Source organism: Rosa rugosa, chromosome 7 (genome assembly GCF_958449725.1).
Source record: "Rosa rugosa chromosome 7, drRosRugo1.1, whole genome shotgun sequence".
Taxonomy (NCBI): Eukaryota; Viridiplantae; Streptophyta; class Magnoliopsida; order Rosales; family Rosaceae; genus Rosa; species Rosa rugosa.
Window position 1 is genome coordinate 2,867,494 of NC_084826.1, and position 19,429 is coordinate 2,886,922.

At 36.7% G+C, this 19,429-nt stretch overlaps 3 protein-coding genes and 1 non-coding gene across 6 annotated transcripts; 3 read left to right on the plus strand and 1 right to left on the minus strand.

Moving 5' to 3' along the window:
* Positions 1 to 428: 428 nt before the first annotated feature.
* LOC133722339 (uncharacterized) lies at positions 429 to 1,190 on the minus strand. Its single transcript, XM_062149223.1, has one exon. It carries the CDS (start codon positions 1,104 to 1,106, stop codon positions 696 to 698), a length of 411 nt encoding a protein of 136 aa, XP_062005207.1. The 5' UTR covers positions 1,107 to 1,190; the 3' UTR covers positions 429 to 695.
* Positions 1,191 to 6,488: 5,298 nt separating this feature from the next.
* On the plus strand, positions 6,489 to 7,922 carry LOC133720947 (uncharacterized). Its single transcript, XM_062147439.1, has one exon. The coding sequence runs from the start codon at positions 6,489 to 6,491 to the stop codon at positions 7,920 to 7,922; it is 1,434 nt and encodes a 477-aa protein (XP_062003423.1).
* A 618-nt stretch (positions 7,923 to 8,540) lies between these two features.
* On the plus strand, positions 8,541 to 8,613 carry TRNAK-UUU (transfer RNA lysine (anticodon UUU)). Its single transcript has one exon. It is a non-coding gene; the product is annotated as a tRNA-Lys (tRNA).
* Positions 8,614 to 13,417: 4,804 nt separating this feature from the next.
* LOC133720503 (probable serine/threonine-protein kinase WNK9) lies at positions 13,418 to 16,830 on the plus strand. Of its 3 annotated transcripts, none has more exons than XM_062146832.1 (7): positions 13,418 to 13,791; positions 13,910 to 13,947; positions 14,087 to 14,314; positions 14,428 to 14,651; positions 14,788 to 14,948; positions 15,067 to 15,511; positions 15,610 to 16,830. In XM_062146832.1, the coding sequence occupies exons 1-7, from the start codon at positions 13,717 to 13,719 to the stop codon at positions 16,641 to 16,643; spliced, it is 2,205 nt and encodes a 734-aa protein (XP_062002816.1). In that variant the 5' UTR covers positions 13,418 to 13,716; the 3' UTR covers positions 16,644 to 16,830. The 3 variants fall into 3 exon arrangements, with proteins under 3 accessions (XP_062002816.1, XP_062002817.1, XP_062002818.1); XM_062146833.1 differs by having other exon boundaries at positions 13,419 to 13,791; positions 14,791 to 14,948; XM_062146834.1 differs by lacking the exons at positions 13,418 to 13,791; positions 13,910 to 13,947; positions 14,087 to 14,314 and having other exon boundaries at positions 14,512 to 14,651; positions 14,764 to 14,948.
* The last annotated feature ends 2,599 nt before the right edge of the window (positions 16,831 to 19,429 follow it).

Sequence of the window (19,429 nt, forward strand, 5' to 3'; positions counted from 1 at the left end):
AATCTCAATGCTAGATTAGTACTGAGTTAAGAGGCTTGACATTCTGCACTCCGAAAATTCTACCATACTAATGATCAGAAGTTCAAAATAACTTACACTTCAGGTTTTAACCTCAGGATCAATAGATTCCAACACTGCCTTTGTTTTTTTTTTGCTCGACACTTTGAGAAGATTTGTGATCGTCAGGCCCAACATTGCTTATAAACCTGAAATCTACTAGGAATCAAGAGAAGGTAATAGCCCGATTAACATATATGCCAGGACTCTACTGTAATATTAAAACAAAGAATTAGCAGATTTTAGTAAAGAAATCTGCACAATGTTGAAAGAGATCCTCGGAAAAGGTAAATGATAAGGTCTCATTTGATTAGTTTGGCAAAATGGAAATGATTTAATCTCTTAACAGGGAAAAAACAAGAACAAGGTGGTTGCTAGATCAGCCGAGAGGATTCCCATTTCTCAAGAGTATCAGCACAAGGATGGAAAGTTTAAAACTCGTTCATTCTCCCATCAATTCCAAGTTGCTTACCAAACATAAGAAATGAATTCTTTTCCTATTTGCTAACTAGTCATTCGCAAAATCAATCCCTAATTCATACAATCTCGGAAGTATTTAGCCAATTAGAGAAATGCAAACATCATAACACAAATTTCACATGCCTCTCAAAACAAACACATCCACCCTCAAAGCCTCCCTATCCCTTATTCTGTTCGTGTTGAGCTGCCCTCATAAGCAGACTCCCATGCTCAAGCGCCACCAGCACCGGCGACCCCCCAATCCCACGCGCCACCCCGAGCATGATCTCCCTCAACAGCTCTTTAAACTCACCCCGGTCAACGACGCCGTTTTGATCCGCATCGAACCTCTCAAATATTTCATCATGCAAACCATTCAACTCCTCTTTGGGCTGTGACACGTACCCTATGCCCGGCAGCAGCTTACCAAAACCCGAACGAAGCTCCTCCTTCGACAACACGCCGTCGGCGTTAAGGTCGAGCTCGTCGAAGCATTCCTTGCTGCATTGCTCGAAAGGCGTCGTGTCGTCCACGAATCCGGCCACCGTGGAGTCGTTTAGGGCATGCACAACAACGCTGGTGATCTTCATTCTCAAGTGATCGGAGATTCAAAGAGTTTTTCTGAGCTGGAGTTTTTTTCGATCAGTTTGGTGGTATATATAGAAGAAGTTGATTGGTTCCTAACTTTAGGGTACGCGTGGTTGATGAGCCTTCATTGTAGAGGCTTAGCTACTGGGTCACTAGTGAGGGGCGTGTGATTACAATATTGCTTTACAAACAAGGTAATTAAGATCGTATCAAAAAAAGAAGTTAATTAAGAACCCTACGTTCCACCAAATTTGCACATTTATGTATCAAAGAGAAAAATATAAATTCCCAACAAGAAAATGGTTGCGCAATTGCCTGGTAACTTTTGCTGTCATTAGCTCAAATAGTTAATGGAGAAGGGTTAAAAAAACTAATTGAGCTTACAAATTTACAATATAGGAGATTATTGTTCGCTCAGTTTTCTTTTGTTTTCTACTTTGAAATGAAAGATTTCGATCACTATTTGTGTTGGAGTTTTAAGTGAGTATATCTCATGTACAATTAATGACAAGCTAACAGCGTTGCTCATAAGCTTGCCCGCTAAACAAAGAAAACAACAAAAAGTGCAAAGTAGAAGTCAAAAACTACGTACAACCAACATATTATTATTATTATTATTTTTTATTTTCTTTTTCCCATAGTTTTATCCTCTCAATGAGACATAGTAGTGCGCTGCTAGGGTTGAGCGGCCGCCGCCCTTGGGCGTGGTTTTGGAGAACCTTCCCCCTTCAATGGGGTTCTATTCCTTCACCTTCTATGGTGTCGGACCTTTGGAGCGGGGACTCTCGTCTTCCCTCCTTCTCATTTGATCCAATGACGGTCCCCTGCGTGGAGTTGGAAGCGGCCTGCTCTTTGCCGGCTCGATCGGCGTTGAGGATGATAGCCTATCTATCATCGCGGATGGCGGCTCACGGTGGTGGTTCGTCAAGGCCTCAGCGGGCGCGTCTCAAATTTGGTGAGGTGGGTCGGGTTGGTTTGTGCTTGGATGTTCAGGGCATGCCCAGACCAGATCGATCGGGTGGTGTTGTCACTGAATCGGTCCTAGGTGAGGCTGACCCCGTCCGGTGTGCTAGGTTGGAACGATGGTTGATTCTTCTTCGACGAGGGTTGGAAGGGTTGCACTCGGGCCGCCTCTGGCAGAATTCGCAGATCAAATCGACGTGGTGGGGCATCCCAGATCTATTGCGCAGCTGCCTTCCCCGGAATGGTCTTTTCCATCAAGGTTTGGTGGAGCCCCGGATTGATTCAGACAGCGCGGCCGCTCGGATCATTGGGGTTTGGGTGCGGAGGCTTTCCAGTGCTCAGAGGTGGAAGTTTTCGAGTGCTCAGAGAAGAGATGGTGCTGGGGTGCCCATGAGCTTGGGTGCCCTAATCAGATTCGAATGGGCTTGGGCTGTTGTCAAGGCTGCTCTGGCAGACTTGACTTTGGTCTCGGGCCGGATTTGGATCCGTATTTGGGATCCTGGTCGCTTACAAATCCGGATCTTAGATCCGAGACAGCTGCTCATATTGATCTGGTATTTGTTCTGGTTCTTGGGAGTTTGTTTGTTAACTTTCGAGTTTTTGACACCCTCGGTTACTTTCAAACTCCTGGTGAGCGAATTACCTCTCCTAGGTGATCATATCACCGGTTACAGTTACGGTTACGGTTACGGTTACTCATATATTTACACTGCTCTCGTGACATATGCAGTGCAGCGATGTCGTCCGACATCAAGTCACATGGTTACCTTTAATTTTAGATGCGTCTGTGCATCTTGCTATCCTTTATTATTTTTATAATAACCCGAAACTTAGTATCACTGTAGAGCACTCTAAGATACCTTAAACTTAGAAGTAATCCAAGTATCTTCTAAGCACTTTTTTTTGAAACCGATGATACCACATGCTATACTTACAAGTTATATAGGTAAATTTTTAGAGTTCTAGTAAACTTTCTAAAATACGTTAGTTCGTATTACTTGTGTACACTCGATATTTGTTTTCAAACCCAAGACTATTATCTATGTTATTTTTGTGATGCATGTTATTTTAGAACTAATTATTGCTATTTTTTTTTACCTTAAGAAAGCACTAAAGTTCTTTACTTATTAATTGGGTAAATGTGCATATGTGTGTGTGTGTGTGTGTGTATATATATATATATTGAGCAAGTGGATTTATGCTTTCTTTCTTTTATTACTTTTTTTAATTTTATCTTATCATTTTAATCATTTAACCTAAATAGTAACTAGTCACTCACCTTATAATAATTAGTCACTTACTTATTTTATGCTTAATTCTAGCCTATTTAAGCATATGATCTGATCATACTTCCTACAAGCTTGAAGATCAAATGCAAAATTGATCTAAAACTCCCTTAGTTGAAGAGAAAACTCAACTAGAAGTTCTTCACACAAATCCTTCATCCTATTTCTCTTAAGAAGTTTCATTTTTGTGAAAGAAGTCCAAAGTTTGATCACAAGACCTTCTGATTTCCTTAAGTAAGTACATGATTACATTCCTATATTCTTTTGTCTTTAAGATTTATCAAATTGCATAATCAATGATAAAATGGAAAAGGATCTGCTTTGCTGCAAACCCGTATTTTCGTATATAAAAAATTCTGTTTTGTCAAAAATAATTACAGTATTAAATTCCTCATCAAAAGTTCTTCAATTTAGGCTTTTGAATCACTCAAAAAGGTTAAGAAATGAAGAAGTTATGGCTAATCAAAGTTTTCAACTTTTAAACTCGCTGGAAATCTCATACAGCCATCACAACTTCAAAAATTCATATCTCCCTCATTTCTTATTCGTTTTCTACAAACTTTATATCAATTTGAAGCTTAGGACCTCTACTTGTGATCTGGAAAGTTTGAGAATTAATGGTAAAATACACCGTACGTAAAGACTTAAACATCAAAGGGCAGTATCAAAAATATTGGTTTCTGTACTGTTATGGTTCTTCACCATTTCTGGACTATGTGACTAAGAACAGGATTACATGACTTATTCCATTAGATTCCTTGTGAAAAACCCTTTGAATTGGTGTACTCATTTGACTAATTCGGACTTGTGATGGACAACATAACACATCTTGAAGTTTGATGACTCTAATTGGAGAAACATGAACATGGTCGATGGATTTGGACATAAGAACTGAAATATTAACTATAATTTAATTTTGTATTGTTACTCATTTAATGCTTGTGCTTTATTATTTTACTTGATTTCAATTATGTATAAGCTTCTTTTTAATTATGTTATTTGCTAGTGAATTTACTTATTTTATGTTATACAATTATATTACATATGTTTTCATATGAGATTATTCCTAAGTATATGTCTCTATATGTGTGTGTACATATACATATATTACGATCTATAATTCATAAAGATTGTATTTTGTGAATTTGATTATGTCCGAAAAGTACAGTTGTGAAGCCGGGTGATTAGTACTACCCCGTGCTTAAGTGAATTACTGGTAAAAGTGTTTTGTGTTATGAGAAGTTAGCCTGGGCCCTAGTCCCTACAGATAGTGCACTATTATACTCATAGGAAAGAGGTGTCTACCTTGGGTATACATACTTTGGAGGTGTCCTCAGTATGCTGCGGCTTACCCGTGCTTTGGTATTATGGACCCTAGCACGTGGATTTATGAATTATTACCAGTCAACCTGGCTTTCCCGTGTTTTGGTATTATGGACCATAACACGTGGATTTATGATTTGTTACCAGTTAATCCGAAAATTCACTAAGAAGAGAAGTGTACTTATATTATTTTGATCAAATATCTGTCTGCGATATATATTATCAATATGTTATGGTGCTAAGTGAAAAGAGAATCAAGCATGTATTGCTTAAAGTTTATTTCACATATTAATGCTGCAATATTTGTTGGTTCAATAAGGAGATGTGATTAAGTGATTTATTACCAGTCTCATAAACCATTCACACGAATGAATATATTTGTATATATGTGTGTGTGTATTGTGTGTAAATGGTTCTTGGTACATTTTAACTTGGTTGTCCAAGTTTGATTTCTTATAAGACACATTAATATAAGAATGTAAGTTGTGTACTTACTGGGCTTGTGTTGCTCATGATGCTACACCTTCTTGTTTTCAGGTAACGAGTAGACGCTTGGGGAAAGTGGGGTGATTCTCTAAATAAATGAATGTTTTATTTTCTACTACTAATTCAAGAGAAATAATGTAATATATTTTTGTTCAACTTCAGTATTGTAAAAATAATAATTTCAATTCCTAATAAAAGTACTATTCAGACTTATTTACAAATTCTCTTACTTTAATTTATTCTTTGAGGAAGTTTTGTTTGAAACAACCCACATCACGAATTCGGGTACCATATTTCAATATAATATTGGTCTCGGGTTTGGGGTGTGACAGATTGGTATCAGAGCTTTCGTTCTCTTAAGTTTTGCCAACAAAAAAAAAATTTTTAACTTTAGTTTTGGAAAACTTAACAAGAACGGGGAGGGTTATATTTATGTGTATCGTTCAGCACGTAAAAGTTGTGTATAAATTCTTATTTATATATAGTTTGTTGCATCTTGAAGTTTTGTGTTTGAATCATATTAATATCATTAATGTTTTAGTTTGAATTTTGTTACTTATTTATCAATGATCACTTAACAGTATGGATTATCGATACGTAGAAGCTTTGCGAAGTGATGTCCAATATGGGAATGAGTATTTGGAACTACATGCCAAGGCTAGGCAACTAGCATATAACATGTGTATTGACATCTCCCAAAACAACCCTGGCATCAACCTTGATGATAAGTACTACATGGCAACTTTGTATGTTAATGAAGGAATTAATCTATACATGGAAGCTAGATGGATTTTAAGTAATCCCGAAAACATGAGGATTCTGCATGATGAGGCCATTGCAAATGAGATGCTTAGGACAAAAGATTGGGGGCCACCCAATTACCAACAAGTAACTCAATCTGAAGAGTCAGTAAAACCTCCTAGTGTTGAACCTGTCAATGATGTTGCTGCACCAACATCTTCTCATGTTCATACACATATTAGATCAAAGCCATACATAAGTGTGCGCCCCCATGTGTCTATTCCTTTTGGTTTTATGCCTACTCCTGGTTTAAATGACGGAATGGAGGAAACAAATACCTCTAGTCCTAATGTGGTCCTGGAGAAGGGTAGTTCTTAAAATAAGGAGAGACCCTAGAAATTTGTTGTTTGGATTTTCCTTCCATATTGTTTATTTCAATAATACTTGTAAGTCAAGTTGATGTTAGAAAATAGCTCTTAGAAGCCTTTTCTGACCTATGTGTAATATGTTTAATATAAAATATTTGATTTAAGAATATTTTGGTTTAGAGTATAACCATGTAGATCATTTTCTTTAAATAGGACCATGGCCGATAGAAGAAATCCACCTGTCGACGCAGATGATTTCGTCGAAGCCTTCGCAAGAAGGATGGAGGCAAATCAAGTCGGTGGGAGGCTAGGACGACTAGTAACACACATAAGGAGTCTAGGAGCAAGGAAATTTACTGGAGGGAAACCTCATGAGGCTGAAGAATGGATTTACAATCTGGAAATCCACTTTGAAATGATGGACTGTACCCAAGTAGAGTTACGAAGAGTGGCTACTTGTCTTTTAGAAGGAGATGCTCGTTTCTGGTGGGACACGGTCAAACGTGTCACACTCCCTGCAGCAATGGAACTCATGGAATGGGCTGTCTTCAAAGAGAAATTTCTGGAAAAATATTTTCCACAAGTTGAGAGAGACAAGAAAGAATTAGAGTTTATTCAACTTACCCAAGGAAAGATGACTGTGATTGAGTACGAGACCAAGTTCACTAAACTTTCTCGTTTTGCTCCACACATGGTAGATACCGACGATAAAAAGGCAAGACGATTCATTGGAGGACTGAATTCCAATATTCGAAGAATGGTCACTCAACGTGGAATCACGTACGAGGAAGCTGTGGACAAAGCCCTAACTCAAGAGGAAGAAAATCAAAAATACCGCATGGAGAAGGAGCGAGAGAATGGCTTCCGAGGAAAGAGAAGTCATCCAATGTCTAACCAGAAAAGCGGACAACCATGGAAGCAGCAAAAAGGGAGGGACTCATTTCAGAAGCCGACATCATCAACTGAAAAAGGAAAGGAGGTAGCAACAGGCCCAATTCGGTGTTTCAGCTGTGGAGAAAAGGGGCATATATCTAATACTTGTCCAAAGCCACGTCGCCTTCCAGGATCTTGTTACAATTGTGGCAAGATGGGACATTTCTCAAATCAGTGCGATGCACCAAGGCAAAAAAATAACCCACCACCTCGTCCTGTCCAGCTAAATGCCATAGCTCGTGAGAACATCGTGATGGAAGGTACGCTAATAGCATATAGTACTCATGCTCATATACTATTTGATACTGGCGCATCCGATTCGCTTATGTCTGCTGCATTTGTCACAACTTTGGGATTGACACCAACTGAGCATGATGAAATTTTAACAGTCTCAACACCATTAGAAAAATTTACCACTTTAACCAAAGTATGCAAATCATGTCTCATACATGTTCTAGATACAGAATTTCCCATGGACCTCATAGTCATAAATTTGAGGCGATTTGACATAATTCTAGGATTTGATTGGCTAAGCAAATATCATGCCTTTATAGGCTGTCGTGAGAAAACCATCACCTTCACTATTCCTGGCCAACCCATTCGAAAAATTCAGTGTGACTCGCCCAAAAAAATTCATATCTTCCAAAATTCTTGCCAATGTCGAATTAAAGAGTTCAAAACCTTTAATAGACCAAATCCCTATGGTAAACTCATTTAAAGATGTTTTCCAAGAAATCACCCATTTACCGGTTACAGTTACGGTTACGGTTACGGTTACTCATATATTTACACTGCTCTCGTGACATATGCAGTGCAGCGATGTCGTCCGACATCAAGTCACATGGTTACCTTTAATTTTAGATGCGTCTGTGCATCTTGCTATCCTTTATTATTTTCCTACTTTATAGATGCGTTTGTGCATCTTGTTATGCTTTATTGTTTTTCTTTCGATGTTGTTGCATCGCTCCATGTACTTCTCAGTTTCACTTAATATAGTTTGTCGTCTTTCCCTTCAAAAAAAAAAAAAAAAAACATATTATTTTTTAATTACCATCTAATATTATGTTAGAATTTTCTTTTTTGTTACAAGAAAAATTACAAAAAGAGCGTAGATTGACAATATGAGACTATTAATAACAACACTACTAACATTGTCGATGAATTGCCACAATATATATGTAAAAATGTCACAGTTATAACTTATAAGGGATCTTCCTTTTGTTAACATTTTGTATTTTTGTTCCATTTTTAATTCTTCTCAAAAGTGGTGTGGATTTGTAAGTTATTTATATAAAATATAGGATAAATAATTATCATTCAACAAAAATCAACAAGAGCCGTCTTAGCTCAGCCGGTAGAGCGCACGGCTTTTAACCGTGTGGTCGTGGGTTCGATTCCCACAGACGGCGTTTTGGATCACAATCTCTATATCTTTAGTTTCCCTATTTTAAGGATCAGGCCCAAAACATTTCGGGCCTGAGGAATTGGGTTAGGGTGCTTTTTTTTTTTAATGAAAATATCCAGGGTTAGGGTGCTTTTTTTAGACTTATATTGTGCTTGCTTCTCGTCATGTCCCAAATTTTAAAAATGTTTCTGAAAACAAAAAAAAAAAATCTTTAATATTGGTTGCTGCAGGGCTCTCAGAATAGTGACAATGAAGGAGCGAGCATAGGATCCCCACTTGAACATATGTCTGCATGTGGACTGTTTTTGTTTATGTGCCACCTAACCTCCAAACATCACACATGCATATATGCCTTGGGTAACACACCAAATTCTGATTATCCAATATCCATACCAACAGATTGGGATATATATATGACTCCAAAAATTTCATGCAGCCTCTACAATTGTTTTTTATATATACACAAAGGTGTTACAGATATTCATATCATGGTAGCCAACCAAATTTTAGAACCCTTTCATTATATTACATCTAATGGCTTAATCTGTGGGCTAGCTGATGGCTCTGCGTGAGATATGTTTGATGACCTGTAATTGTGGTAGTGTTCTAGAGGAGCTACTACAATTGTTCAAAGTATCATTAAAAAGAAATTAGGCGTTTACATTAATGTTCTTAGAGAAAGTTGGGGGTGACTGAATGATGAATGAAGCAATGGTTTATCTTCGTCTGCATGCTTGTTTAATGACACTATTAATTTTGTTATCAGGTTTCTCGATCATAAAAATTAATTAACCTAATTCATTGACATTTCTTTCTTATCAATGTCAGAATATTTTAATTGATAAAAATAAAATGAAGATTAAGATAATCGAAATTATACAAATTTTATAAGTTAGAGAGTACTTGTTGATAAACAATCTTATAATCTACGGTTTTGGGGAATACAGGATTGCTCCTTATTCAACCAAATAGTGGAATGGTTACTCATTCCAATAAATACCCGCATTTTTTTATTTTTGGCTAGTAATAAGCCATAATTTTACTAGGTTAAAATTTATTCTCATTTTTTGTTTCTAGTTTATAAGAGTCAAATGCATGACTCAATGCACGTGTTTTTGGGTTCATATGTGGCAATACAATATTTAGTTTAATACTTCAGTATATTCAACCATCTAAATTTGCAAATCTCTTAATTCTTGTTCAAATCTAAACTCGCGGCTTGTACTTTAGTCACTGGTCAAGAAGATGATAAATGAAAGATCGATCACCTAGAGATTAATGTATATTTTTATATATGGAAGTCGTAATTAATCCCTATAAAATATATATGGAGCATCAATCCCAAGTACTTATTTGATTTTGGCTTCATTTTTGGAGTCAGTCACAAACCCTTTCGTATTTTTTTGACCATTGTGTGTACGGAATCCATGGGTTCAACATCAACCAGTCAAGTTAGGAATATTGAATTAGTTGATGGTACCTCATAACATTATTAATCTTTATTGTTAATCCTTTGTTGTGTTATTAAATATTAATAAAGCAAGAAATGCCATGCAGAAAGCATCACACGATTAAAAAAACATGTGGTACGTTGTTATATAACTTAAAAAAACTTCAATATTGGTAAAAATCAATTGCATCAAGGTGTTTTTATGTCAAAAGTGATAAAGTAGTTTTGACTGTTTTAATGTAATAAATTTAATCGTGCATCAATTCGATTCGTTTCTTAAAAATAACAAAACTGTGACTAGCTTGTCCTGATGCATTTTACCGGTTAGCATCAAAATGATATCAAGTATATTGTATTGCGTAACTTTTTTAAGGATCAATATAACTTATAAGAGATTAGGATAGACTTACTAAATGGTTCATAAAGTAGATGTCATCATAAGTTGCTAGTTGAACATGATGTAATGTCTTAGTAAGCTAATTATTGAAAATGATATTGGAATTCTACAAGGGATTCTGGCATTATGGTAGTGATTCTTCATTCTTTTAATTGTTTATGAATCTTTCTTCGCCCTTTGGCCTTTACCACCATACAATTAACAAGTAATCAAGCTAGCTAGGCTAGTGATCGATGGAGTCATTTTTTCCATTTTTGAAACAAGCAATCAAATTACACTTCTCCGTACGAAGGCACACAAATGACACAATTGAGGAACATATAATATAGAATATACAAGATGTTTGCTAGATTATACATCTAACATCTGAACCCTAGGGTAAACCCTAAAGTACTACTGTACATTTTTACACAGTTATAGGACCCGCGAGCTAGCCTCGCTAGATTTATAGGATATGATTAAGTAGTTCATAGTGACATGACTTTACGTTAATTTGATCTTACCTATAAGCTTTTTAGAGACCTAAACATGCATAGACAACTAACTAAATTAGGCTAAAAACTAAGTACTAAAAGTTGTGAAAGGACCAGACATTAGAGTTGTCTGAATGCAGTGATACACTTGTACGTGCATTCATGCATGGATCATAGTCATCGTACATCGAGATCAAATACTGAACCCTAACCTCCCAAGCTCACCATGTGCTCTATCAAATCAGTAGTTCAATTTGTTAGCTTCTTCTGCAACGCAGAACAGCTATCTAGTTTTCTTTTTAATTATAATATAAATTAAACTAATTATATGTCGGCCTATGATAACAATCCGGTGAAGCTCAACCGACAACTCTGGTCGGAACCGATCAAATTAGGTTTACCGAATTCCTTCTTTTCTTGAAGATGCATGACTTATAACATCGTCCGTGACCACACTGTTTTCTTTTCGAACTTTCGGCGAGACAAACTCATGTGTTCTGTTGGTGTTCAAACTGATCTTTATGATCTTATCCTATTTCTTATTGTCTCAATGCACAATTGTACATAGGCATTAGTTGGAACTTCTTTTTCATTATTTCTGGAGTTGAAGAACTCAATGAACACAGATTTGTACCTTCTACCTCATTATCTATGAGCTTTCAAATTGGGTGGACCATGTCACCAAACTGAAAACTCATCTTCTAACTACTCATGTGCTCTCTCTGCTCGAACACAAGAATAGTCGGTTTCTTTGAGCAGCTAAATGACTGGAATATCCTCACAAGCTTAAATAATATTCATCAATGCAGCAGTTGGTGAAACCCTAGCTAGCTTCTTGGTAATACAGTCTTAATATTAATGCATTTGAAATTTTGAATTAATTTAATCCATGCCCTCCAAGTCTGAAGGAAGTAAGCGCCAGAACCAACTAGTAGGATTGTAAATAATTAAACAGATAAAATCAAGTGTCACTTTGAAAAGAATATTATTCCAACAGAAACCGTGTATTTCTGACAAAATCACATGGATATATATGAGTCCGAACTTCATGCAATGTCCGTTTGTTTCTGTTCTGAAGTTCTTTTTTTAATGGCTTAATCGTTACTATCATCTAGAACCGCGAGAATTTCATCTTGTTCGATCAGTTTTTGTTGTTAAAGTAATCAAGTAATAATACCAAGTGAACAAGACACTTATCTTGTTCGATCAGTTAGCGGCAAAAAAATCTTCAACAACTATTCATTACGTATCGATAATACTGTGACTATTTTCAACGCAAAATAGTAGAATTCTTGTTTTTGGCAAACAATCATGGACTGGTTAAGGCCAACTGACGATAGCTAGGTTTGGGAAAATCTTTCCCCAAACGCGTTGCGCGCTTTGAATAATAACTTGCATTGATTTGGTGAAATCATTTTCAATTACCCTAATCAATTTGCAATGAAAACATCTGGACTGGATAAAATTTGGATAATAGCTTTGACCATGGAGGAAACTTTTGATATCCACAGTTACTGATCAATGAAATGCTTTCATTTATTAACTTTTCAAGAGAATTAACTTGATATATGCAAAAGAAAAAAAAATAATAACAATTAATCTGATAAAATGTCGCAAAGAAATGTGGCACGACATCCGTACAGATGAACTTTGTTTGAAAACTTCTTCATCGTACTCTGACGTAGAAAAATACTTTAATTTGCAGCTCTGCTTATCCGTACATGCATCCCAAGTTGTCTCATAAATTTTTGAGTATGTCCCCTTTATATTTATTTTACTTCTTGGAAAGACAATTAGCTTGATAAAATGCCTCAAAAAAACATGGCTCAATATCCGTACGGATTAAACTCTAGTTGAAAACTTCCTCATCTCAATTTCATGTAGAAATTGAATCTTTGAACTATGATATGCATCCCAGCTCAAAGATATTCATATTTCACATGACTTTCTCCAACAAAATTTGTATCTAAAAAGACTACGGATTTGATAGAATGCTCACAGAAACAGGGCGCAACATTCGTGATAATGAATCTTATTTGAAAACTTCTTCAACACACTTTCCGAATAAAAATTACTCTCTACTTTGTCCGTAAATGTGTCTCAATTAAAACTTCAAAGATACTCATAAATAACTTTTTACAAAGATATGGATTATTTGATTATTTCTAATCAAATCTCTCTTACATTTCTTCCTACTTTGAAAAAAAAAAAAAAAAGATTGCTATCATTCAAGCTTCATTCGACGACTTTGAAATTTTGATGGGTCTGCTCCAAAAATTGATTCCCAGTCCGGTGAATGACAGAACAAGCATGGTCCATGGTGTCCAGGTATGAGCTATCTGAAGCATCAAACTCATGTCGTGGGTCCCTTCGTTTTTCCCCATCAGTTACACTTCTAGTTTTGCATGTCCACCGTTTACTGCAGAAAAAGAAAGAAGAAAGAAAAAAGAAAAGAAACTAACATCGTTTTTATATAAAGAAGAAGACTTTGCTCTATTATTTGTCACGTACCGTCGTGGGACTGGTGGTTTTCTCTGTTTTTGTATTTCCTTCCCTTTGTTCATGTGTATTAAACAAGTGATTGTTTGGCCTGAAACCTCTTCCTTCAAAAGCAATATTTTATGTTTAATAATCATCTCCTTTCCTTTCTCTCCATTTGTTATCTGCGTGTCAGAATACAAGAAGAAGAGCCAGCCATAAGGGGAAAAAGCTTTAGCCTTTAACTAATCATAGCACAGAAAAAAGTGAGCCAAAAAAAAAAAAAAAACTGAGATTGGTTTTAGAGAAATGAATGGTCTCTCACATCTTGAACCGGATTACTCTGAGTTTGTTGAAGTAGATCCAACTGGCAGATATGGCAGAGTAAGCAAATAACTCCCTCTCTCTCTCTCTCTCTCTCTCTTTTCTCTATTTTTGTGTGTCTTAAACTGTGTCTTCTGCTTGGAAATTGGTCCTTAATGGGTGTTTATATTGGTTTCAGTACAATGAAATCCTAGGCAAAGGAGCTTCAAAGACAGTGTATGTACTCAAAGCCTTATGTTTCTTACAATTTGATGAAAACCCAGTTTGGATTTCCCAAAGTTTGGAGCTAATTTTGTGTGTTTCTGTGAGAAATTTGGAATAACTGAGTGTTTGGGTTTGGATTTGATTGGTGCAGATACAGAGCATTTGATGAGTATGATGGGATTGAAGTTGCTTGGAACCAGGTCAAGCTTTATGATTTTCTTCAAAGTCCTGAAGATCTTGAGAGGCTGTACTGTGAAATTCACCTCCTCAAGACACTGAAGCACAAGAACATTATGAAGTTTTACACTTCTTGGGTTGATACTTCAAAAAGAAACATCAATTTTGTCACTGAAATGTTCACTTCTGGGACTCTTAAACAGTAAGTACTGTGTGACTTTGTACAAAAAAAAAAAAAAAAAAAAATTATGCCTTTTTGCTCCCTAAATCCATTTTTTGGGGTCAATTTTTGATGATCTGTTTTGGGTTTTTTAGGTACAGGCTAAAGCACAAGAGAGTTAACATCAGAGCTGTGAAGCATTGGTGTAGGCAGATCTTGGGAGGGCTTTTGTATCTGCATAGCCATGACCCTCCTGTGATTCATAGAGATCTCAAATGTGACAACATCTTTGTTAATGGAAATCAAGGGGAAGTGAAGATTGGTGATCTTGGTTTAGCAGCGATCTTAAGGAAATCACAACATGCTGCCCACTGTGTTGGTAAGTTCAACCTATTCATACTGTGCAAATTCAAAATTTTGTTGATTTGGTAATTTGTAAGTTGATTGGAATAAGGTAAAATTCTAAGATTGGAAGTTGATATGTGTTTTAGATTCCTTTTTTCCTTGTTGTTAAGTAGGGACACCAGAGTTCATGGCACCAGAAGTGTATGAAGAGGCATATAATGAGTTAGTTGACATATATTCGTTTGGGATGTGCGTTTTGGAAATGGTGACTTTTGAATATCCTTATAGTGAATGCACTCATCCTGCTCAGATCTACAAGAAAGTTGTATCAGTAAGAGGATTCTCTTTCTATAAATCTCTTTCAGACTTTTTCTTTATCTCCATTTAGTGCCATGCTTTACTTTCTATAGGAAAAAGTTGAGTAAAAGATTCCTTTTGACATTTTTTAGGGGAAAAAACCAGATGCTTTGTACAAAGTGAAAGATCCGGAAGTAAGGAAGTTTGTTGAGAAATGCTTGGCAACTGCATCTGTGAGGCACTCCGCAATTGAGCTTTTGAACGATGATTTTCTCCGAATAGATGAAGGTGAATATGATTTGAGACCAGTGAATTACGGCAGGCAGCTTGATGACATTGATCCTCTTGTAAGGCAGCCTCTTTACGAGGTTCATCAAAGCAACAGTTCGTTTAGTAATGAATACTCGAATGGTTATGGTTTCGATTCCCAAAACGAATGGGGGTATCATCCTTTTGAGGTTGAATCAAGTGGAATAGAACTCTTTGAGCATCATGATGATGATGAACATGGTGAAGATGTGGACATAAGTATTAGAGGGAAGAGAAAAGAAGAAGATGGTAGCATCATTCTGAGACTTAGAATTGCAGATAAAGAAGGTTGGATTTGTCTCTAATTTGTTTCCCAAAGTTTATAAATAAATATGTATGCATTCTTTACTTGTGGAAATTAGCATTGTAATTGTTTTACTTTGCAGGACATATTAGGAAGATTTATTTCCCATTTGACATTGAGACAGACACAGCACTAAGTGTTGCAACTGAAATGGTGGCAGAGTTGGATATCACTGATCATGATGTAACCGAAATAGCAGATATGATTGATGGGGAAATTGCTTCCTTGGTACCTGATTGGCAGTCGGGGCCAGGAATAGTGGAATCACCGCGTTTTTCCAATCAAAAATTTTGTCACAATTGTGTATCCAACCACACCTCTAGTGGTTCCTTCATGGAGTTTCTGTCTAATAACCCAGGAGCTACTCAAGATTGTACGCATGGATGTGCTTCAATGCATGGTCGTTTTGAGGAGATTACATATCAAGAAGACGAGTCAAAGCATCGTGTGACGGAGGATATACCAAATGAATCAAGCCAATCAGACTGCCTACATTACCAAGAAATCTGGGGACAGCATGAGAGTCGTGAGCTTAGTTCAGTGGGCTCTGGACAGAGCCATTCAGATGAAGAATATGAAAAAATGAATCAGTTAGTCACAGTCATGCAGGATCTTAAATTGGACAACACCATTGCTTCCGATGCAAGAAATTCTCTCCGGGATTTATCCAGTTCACATCCCTTTTCCACTGTCCCTTCGATATACTGTGATCTCTCAGACAATTCTGAGCATGAAATTCAGAAGGAATTGAGGTGGCTCAAAGCAAAGCACCAGATTGAGTTGAGGGAGCTTAGGGATCAGCAGTTAGGACTTGTCTCAAAATCTTCAAACAAAGAACACGGGAGAGACAATGGGAGCTTATCATGTCTGGTATCAAACACCATGAAAGGGAACAACTATGACAGAAATTCAACTTTTAATTGCCTTCCTAGTCCTAATAAGAGCTGCCCCAGTTTGGAAACCCAAAGGGTCCGAAAATGTGAGGCGATATTGGAGTGTCCAGATGCAGAAGAGGATGATGTGGGTACTGCCAACAGTTTCTACGCCCAATCACAGCTGCTTCCACACTCTCTTTGCAGGACAGTTTCTCTCCCCGTTGATGCTGTTGATTCGTAAACTTGCAGAGGTACCACATTTGTATGCTTTCACCAAGTTCCATACCAAAAGGACTGACCTTTCTTGACCTAGGGACGTGGCTCTCTGAGGAAATGTTATAATGTAACAATATGTATTAGTATTTATATGAATTATGAGGGAAAATGCAAGTTTTGAGGCCTATAAGATTCATTCTGTTCAAGTCCAATTTGATATTGTTCTGGATATCAGTAGTGAAAAGTATAGGTGTGATCAATTAGTCATGTAGTGACTGATGGATCTAGAGGTGCCAATGAAGGCAATTCCTATGTTCGTCGTCTCAATTTTATCTCTCGTCATTGAAAAGCTCTAGTAACTTTATATGTTGGAATATAGGGGAAGATGTTTATCTAAATGCTTAAAAGAATGTTAAGACAAAATATTTGACGAATTGTCTTTAAAGAAGTAAAAAAAAAAATTTATTTATTTTTTATTGAGACCACACAGTATGCTCAAAGACTTCTTCAAAGTGAAAAACTAACATAAGAGAGCATTAAGTGCATAGAAGAATTTCCACTAACATGATCGTAGTTTGCTAAACAACTCACTCCCTACATGGCTATTTAAGTCCTTAATAACTTGGATAAACCAAACTTTCCAGTTTCAAAAAAAAAAGTCGGCTTTTTGCTCTGCTAGGGTTTCTCTTGCCTAGCCGTCCAATTTGATCGAGTCTGCTGGGAGTGCTGCGATGGTTCTTCTGAAAAAACCAGCGGGAAACCCTAATTTTGAATTAGGGTTGACCGCCGTGTTGACTAGGCCAGGGCTACAGCTGCAGGGTTTTGGGCCGGGCCTTAATGCTGATGGGGCAAAGGTGGGTTCTGTTACTAGGCCAGGGTTGCAGGGATTTGGGCTGGGCTTTAATGATGATGGGGCAGACATGGAGGGCTATGTTGGGCCTTTTTCTGGTGACAAACATTCCAAGGTCCCAAAGAGGCAATTCAAACCTAGTTTGGCGATTATACCTCAGGAGTTTCAGCTGGGCGAGTTGGTGTAGGTTTCGATTTCTATGAGGCTAGCTCCAAAGAAAAAGGGTCGTCCACGCAAACGTATTCTGGCAAGAGATGAAGGTAATAATGTAGGTGTGGATAAGAGCTCTAACTCGTTAGGGAATGAGCTGTTTATTGTTTAAATGTTCTGATTAGGGTTTAAGCCTGTGCGAGTATGATTTAGTTTCTATTAGTTTTCTATGACATTTCTAGTTTCTTACTTGTACCACAATTGCGTGATTGACAAGTGAAGGCTAGTTGAATGATGTTTTTCCGTAGGAGGCAAAACTTTGACATTCTCGGATAGGCTTGCTTAAATGTGAGCTACCCATTGATGTTAATTAGTTTGCTTTAGCTTAGATAGGTTTTACCGGAATTTCTTGCAAGAATCTTTATGTAAGTTTTATAAGCTATGACCTTTTAGCTGTTGGTTATTGAATAACAATCAACTTCTATTAAAAAAAAAAATTGGATAAACTCAAAATGGAGCATCTAGAAAGCTGATATTTTATTGCTGCTTTATTGATTCTGTGTTCTGAAAATCTGAGACATTATTGAGGGAGAGATGAGCCGCTGAAAAGTGATGATGAATTGAATTATTGGCATGGGATCATAAGCAGAGTTGGTTCTTGTTTGGCTGGCCAATGAGAGGTTTTATCAATCAGGATTGATATATGTAAGGGACCCCCATGAGGGAGATGTCAATAATATGGAGCGGGTTTTCCCAAAACAATCATATTCCATGTTCCATGCTGATCTATTTACGATCAATCTTGTCATTCTTGTGGCCAAACCTGAGAAAGACTTGGACAGAGTATTTTTTTTTTGAAAAAGAGTTGTATCGTACAATAATACGTCTATCTTATAGTTATATACAAATTTATAATATTTTATAACAAAATTTAATTTGTATTGATTTATTATCTAATGATGAATCAATTACGTCATATGACATGTCTATCTGACTTAAAACTTTCTCTCAATTTTTTTATTTAAAAAATGTCGACATACTAATCAAACTCGATTAAGCTGACTGAGACAGTAACATGTAGGATGATCCAAATCACATATATATGAGATGAGCTGCAGCTATTGGACTACCCATATCTTGTACCCTAGTTGTACTCTTCTACTAGGAGACTAAGCACACCATTTTCTTTTCTTTTCTTAATTTTTTGCCTTTTGGTTTTGTAAAAGTGGCATGGGGTAGCAAAGTGGAAGCCTACCATACTTTCTTTGTTTATGTATTTCCTGGCCAAGCTGTTGAATTTGGACCAACTCTGAAAGCTGCCACTTTATGGGAAAATAGGGAAATCTATTGCAATATAAATGCGTGAAGTTTTAGATATCTATTTAAATATGAAGACCTTTCTTTTTGGATCATCATCACAAATTGGATATGAACATATATATCCTCATCGCAACCAACATGTTAACTTCTCTATTACATCTGAAATGATACTAATGTTACATTATAGCTGTTAAAGATAGCGGTACTGATCAAATACTTCTCATTAAAATTGTGTTTCTTCCAATTAGTCATTCCGGCGTTTTCCTACCAATGGATATATACCTCTCTCATTGAAAATGCATGCCAAAAAAAACAAAACTAGAATATTTGTGTTTCTTCTCTGAAATCGGACCCTTGAAGCTTGGATGCAAATCTGAGAGGGTTAAGCCTCATAATGGTTGATGCAGTTGAAGCTAGGGCAATTTCTACAGTGAATGAAACTGAGGAACTAGAAGAGAAGCGGCTGGAGATCCAACCTTAGGCCTTCGTTT

Coding starts and splice junctions, on each gene's coding strand:
- LOC133722339 (XM_062149223.1), bottom strand. CDS start 1,106: ATGAAGATCACCAGCGTTGTTGTGCATGCCCTAAACGACTCCACGGTG.
- LOC133720947 (XM_062147439.1), top strand. CDS start 6,489: ATGGCCGATAGAAGAAATCCACCTGTCGACGCAGATGATTTCGTCGAA.
- LOC133720503 (XM_062146832.1), top strand. CDS start 13,717: ATGAATGGTCTCTCACATCTTGAACCGGATTACTCTGAGTTTGTTGAA. Junction 13,792..13,909: donor CAACTGGCAGATATGGCAGA/GTAAGCAAATAA, acceptor TATTGGTTTCAG/TACAATGAAATCCTAGGCAA. Junction 13,948..14,086: donor AAAGGAGCTTCAAAGACAGT/GTATGTACTCAA, acceptor TGATTGGTGCAG/ATACAGAGCATTTGATGAGT.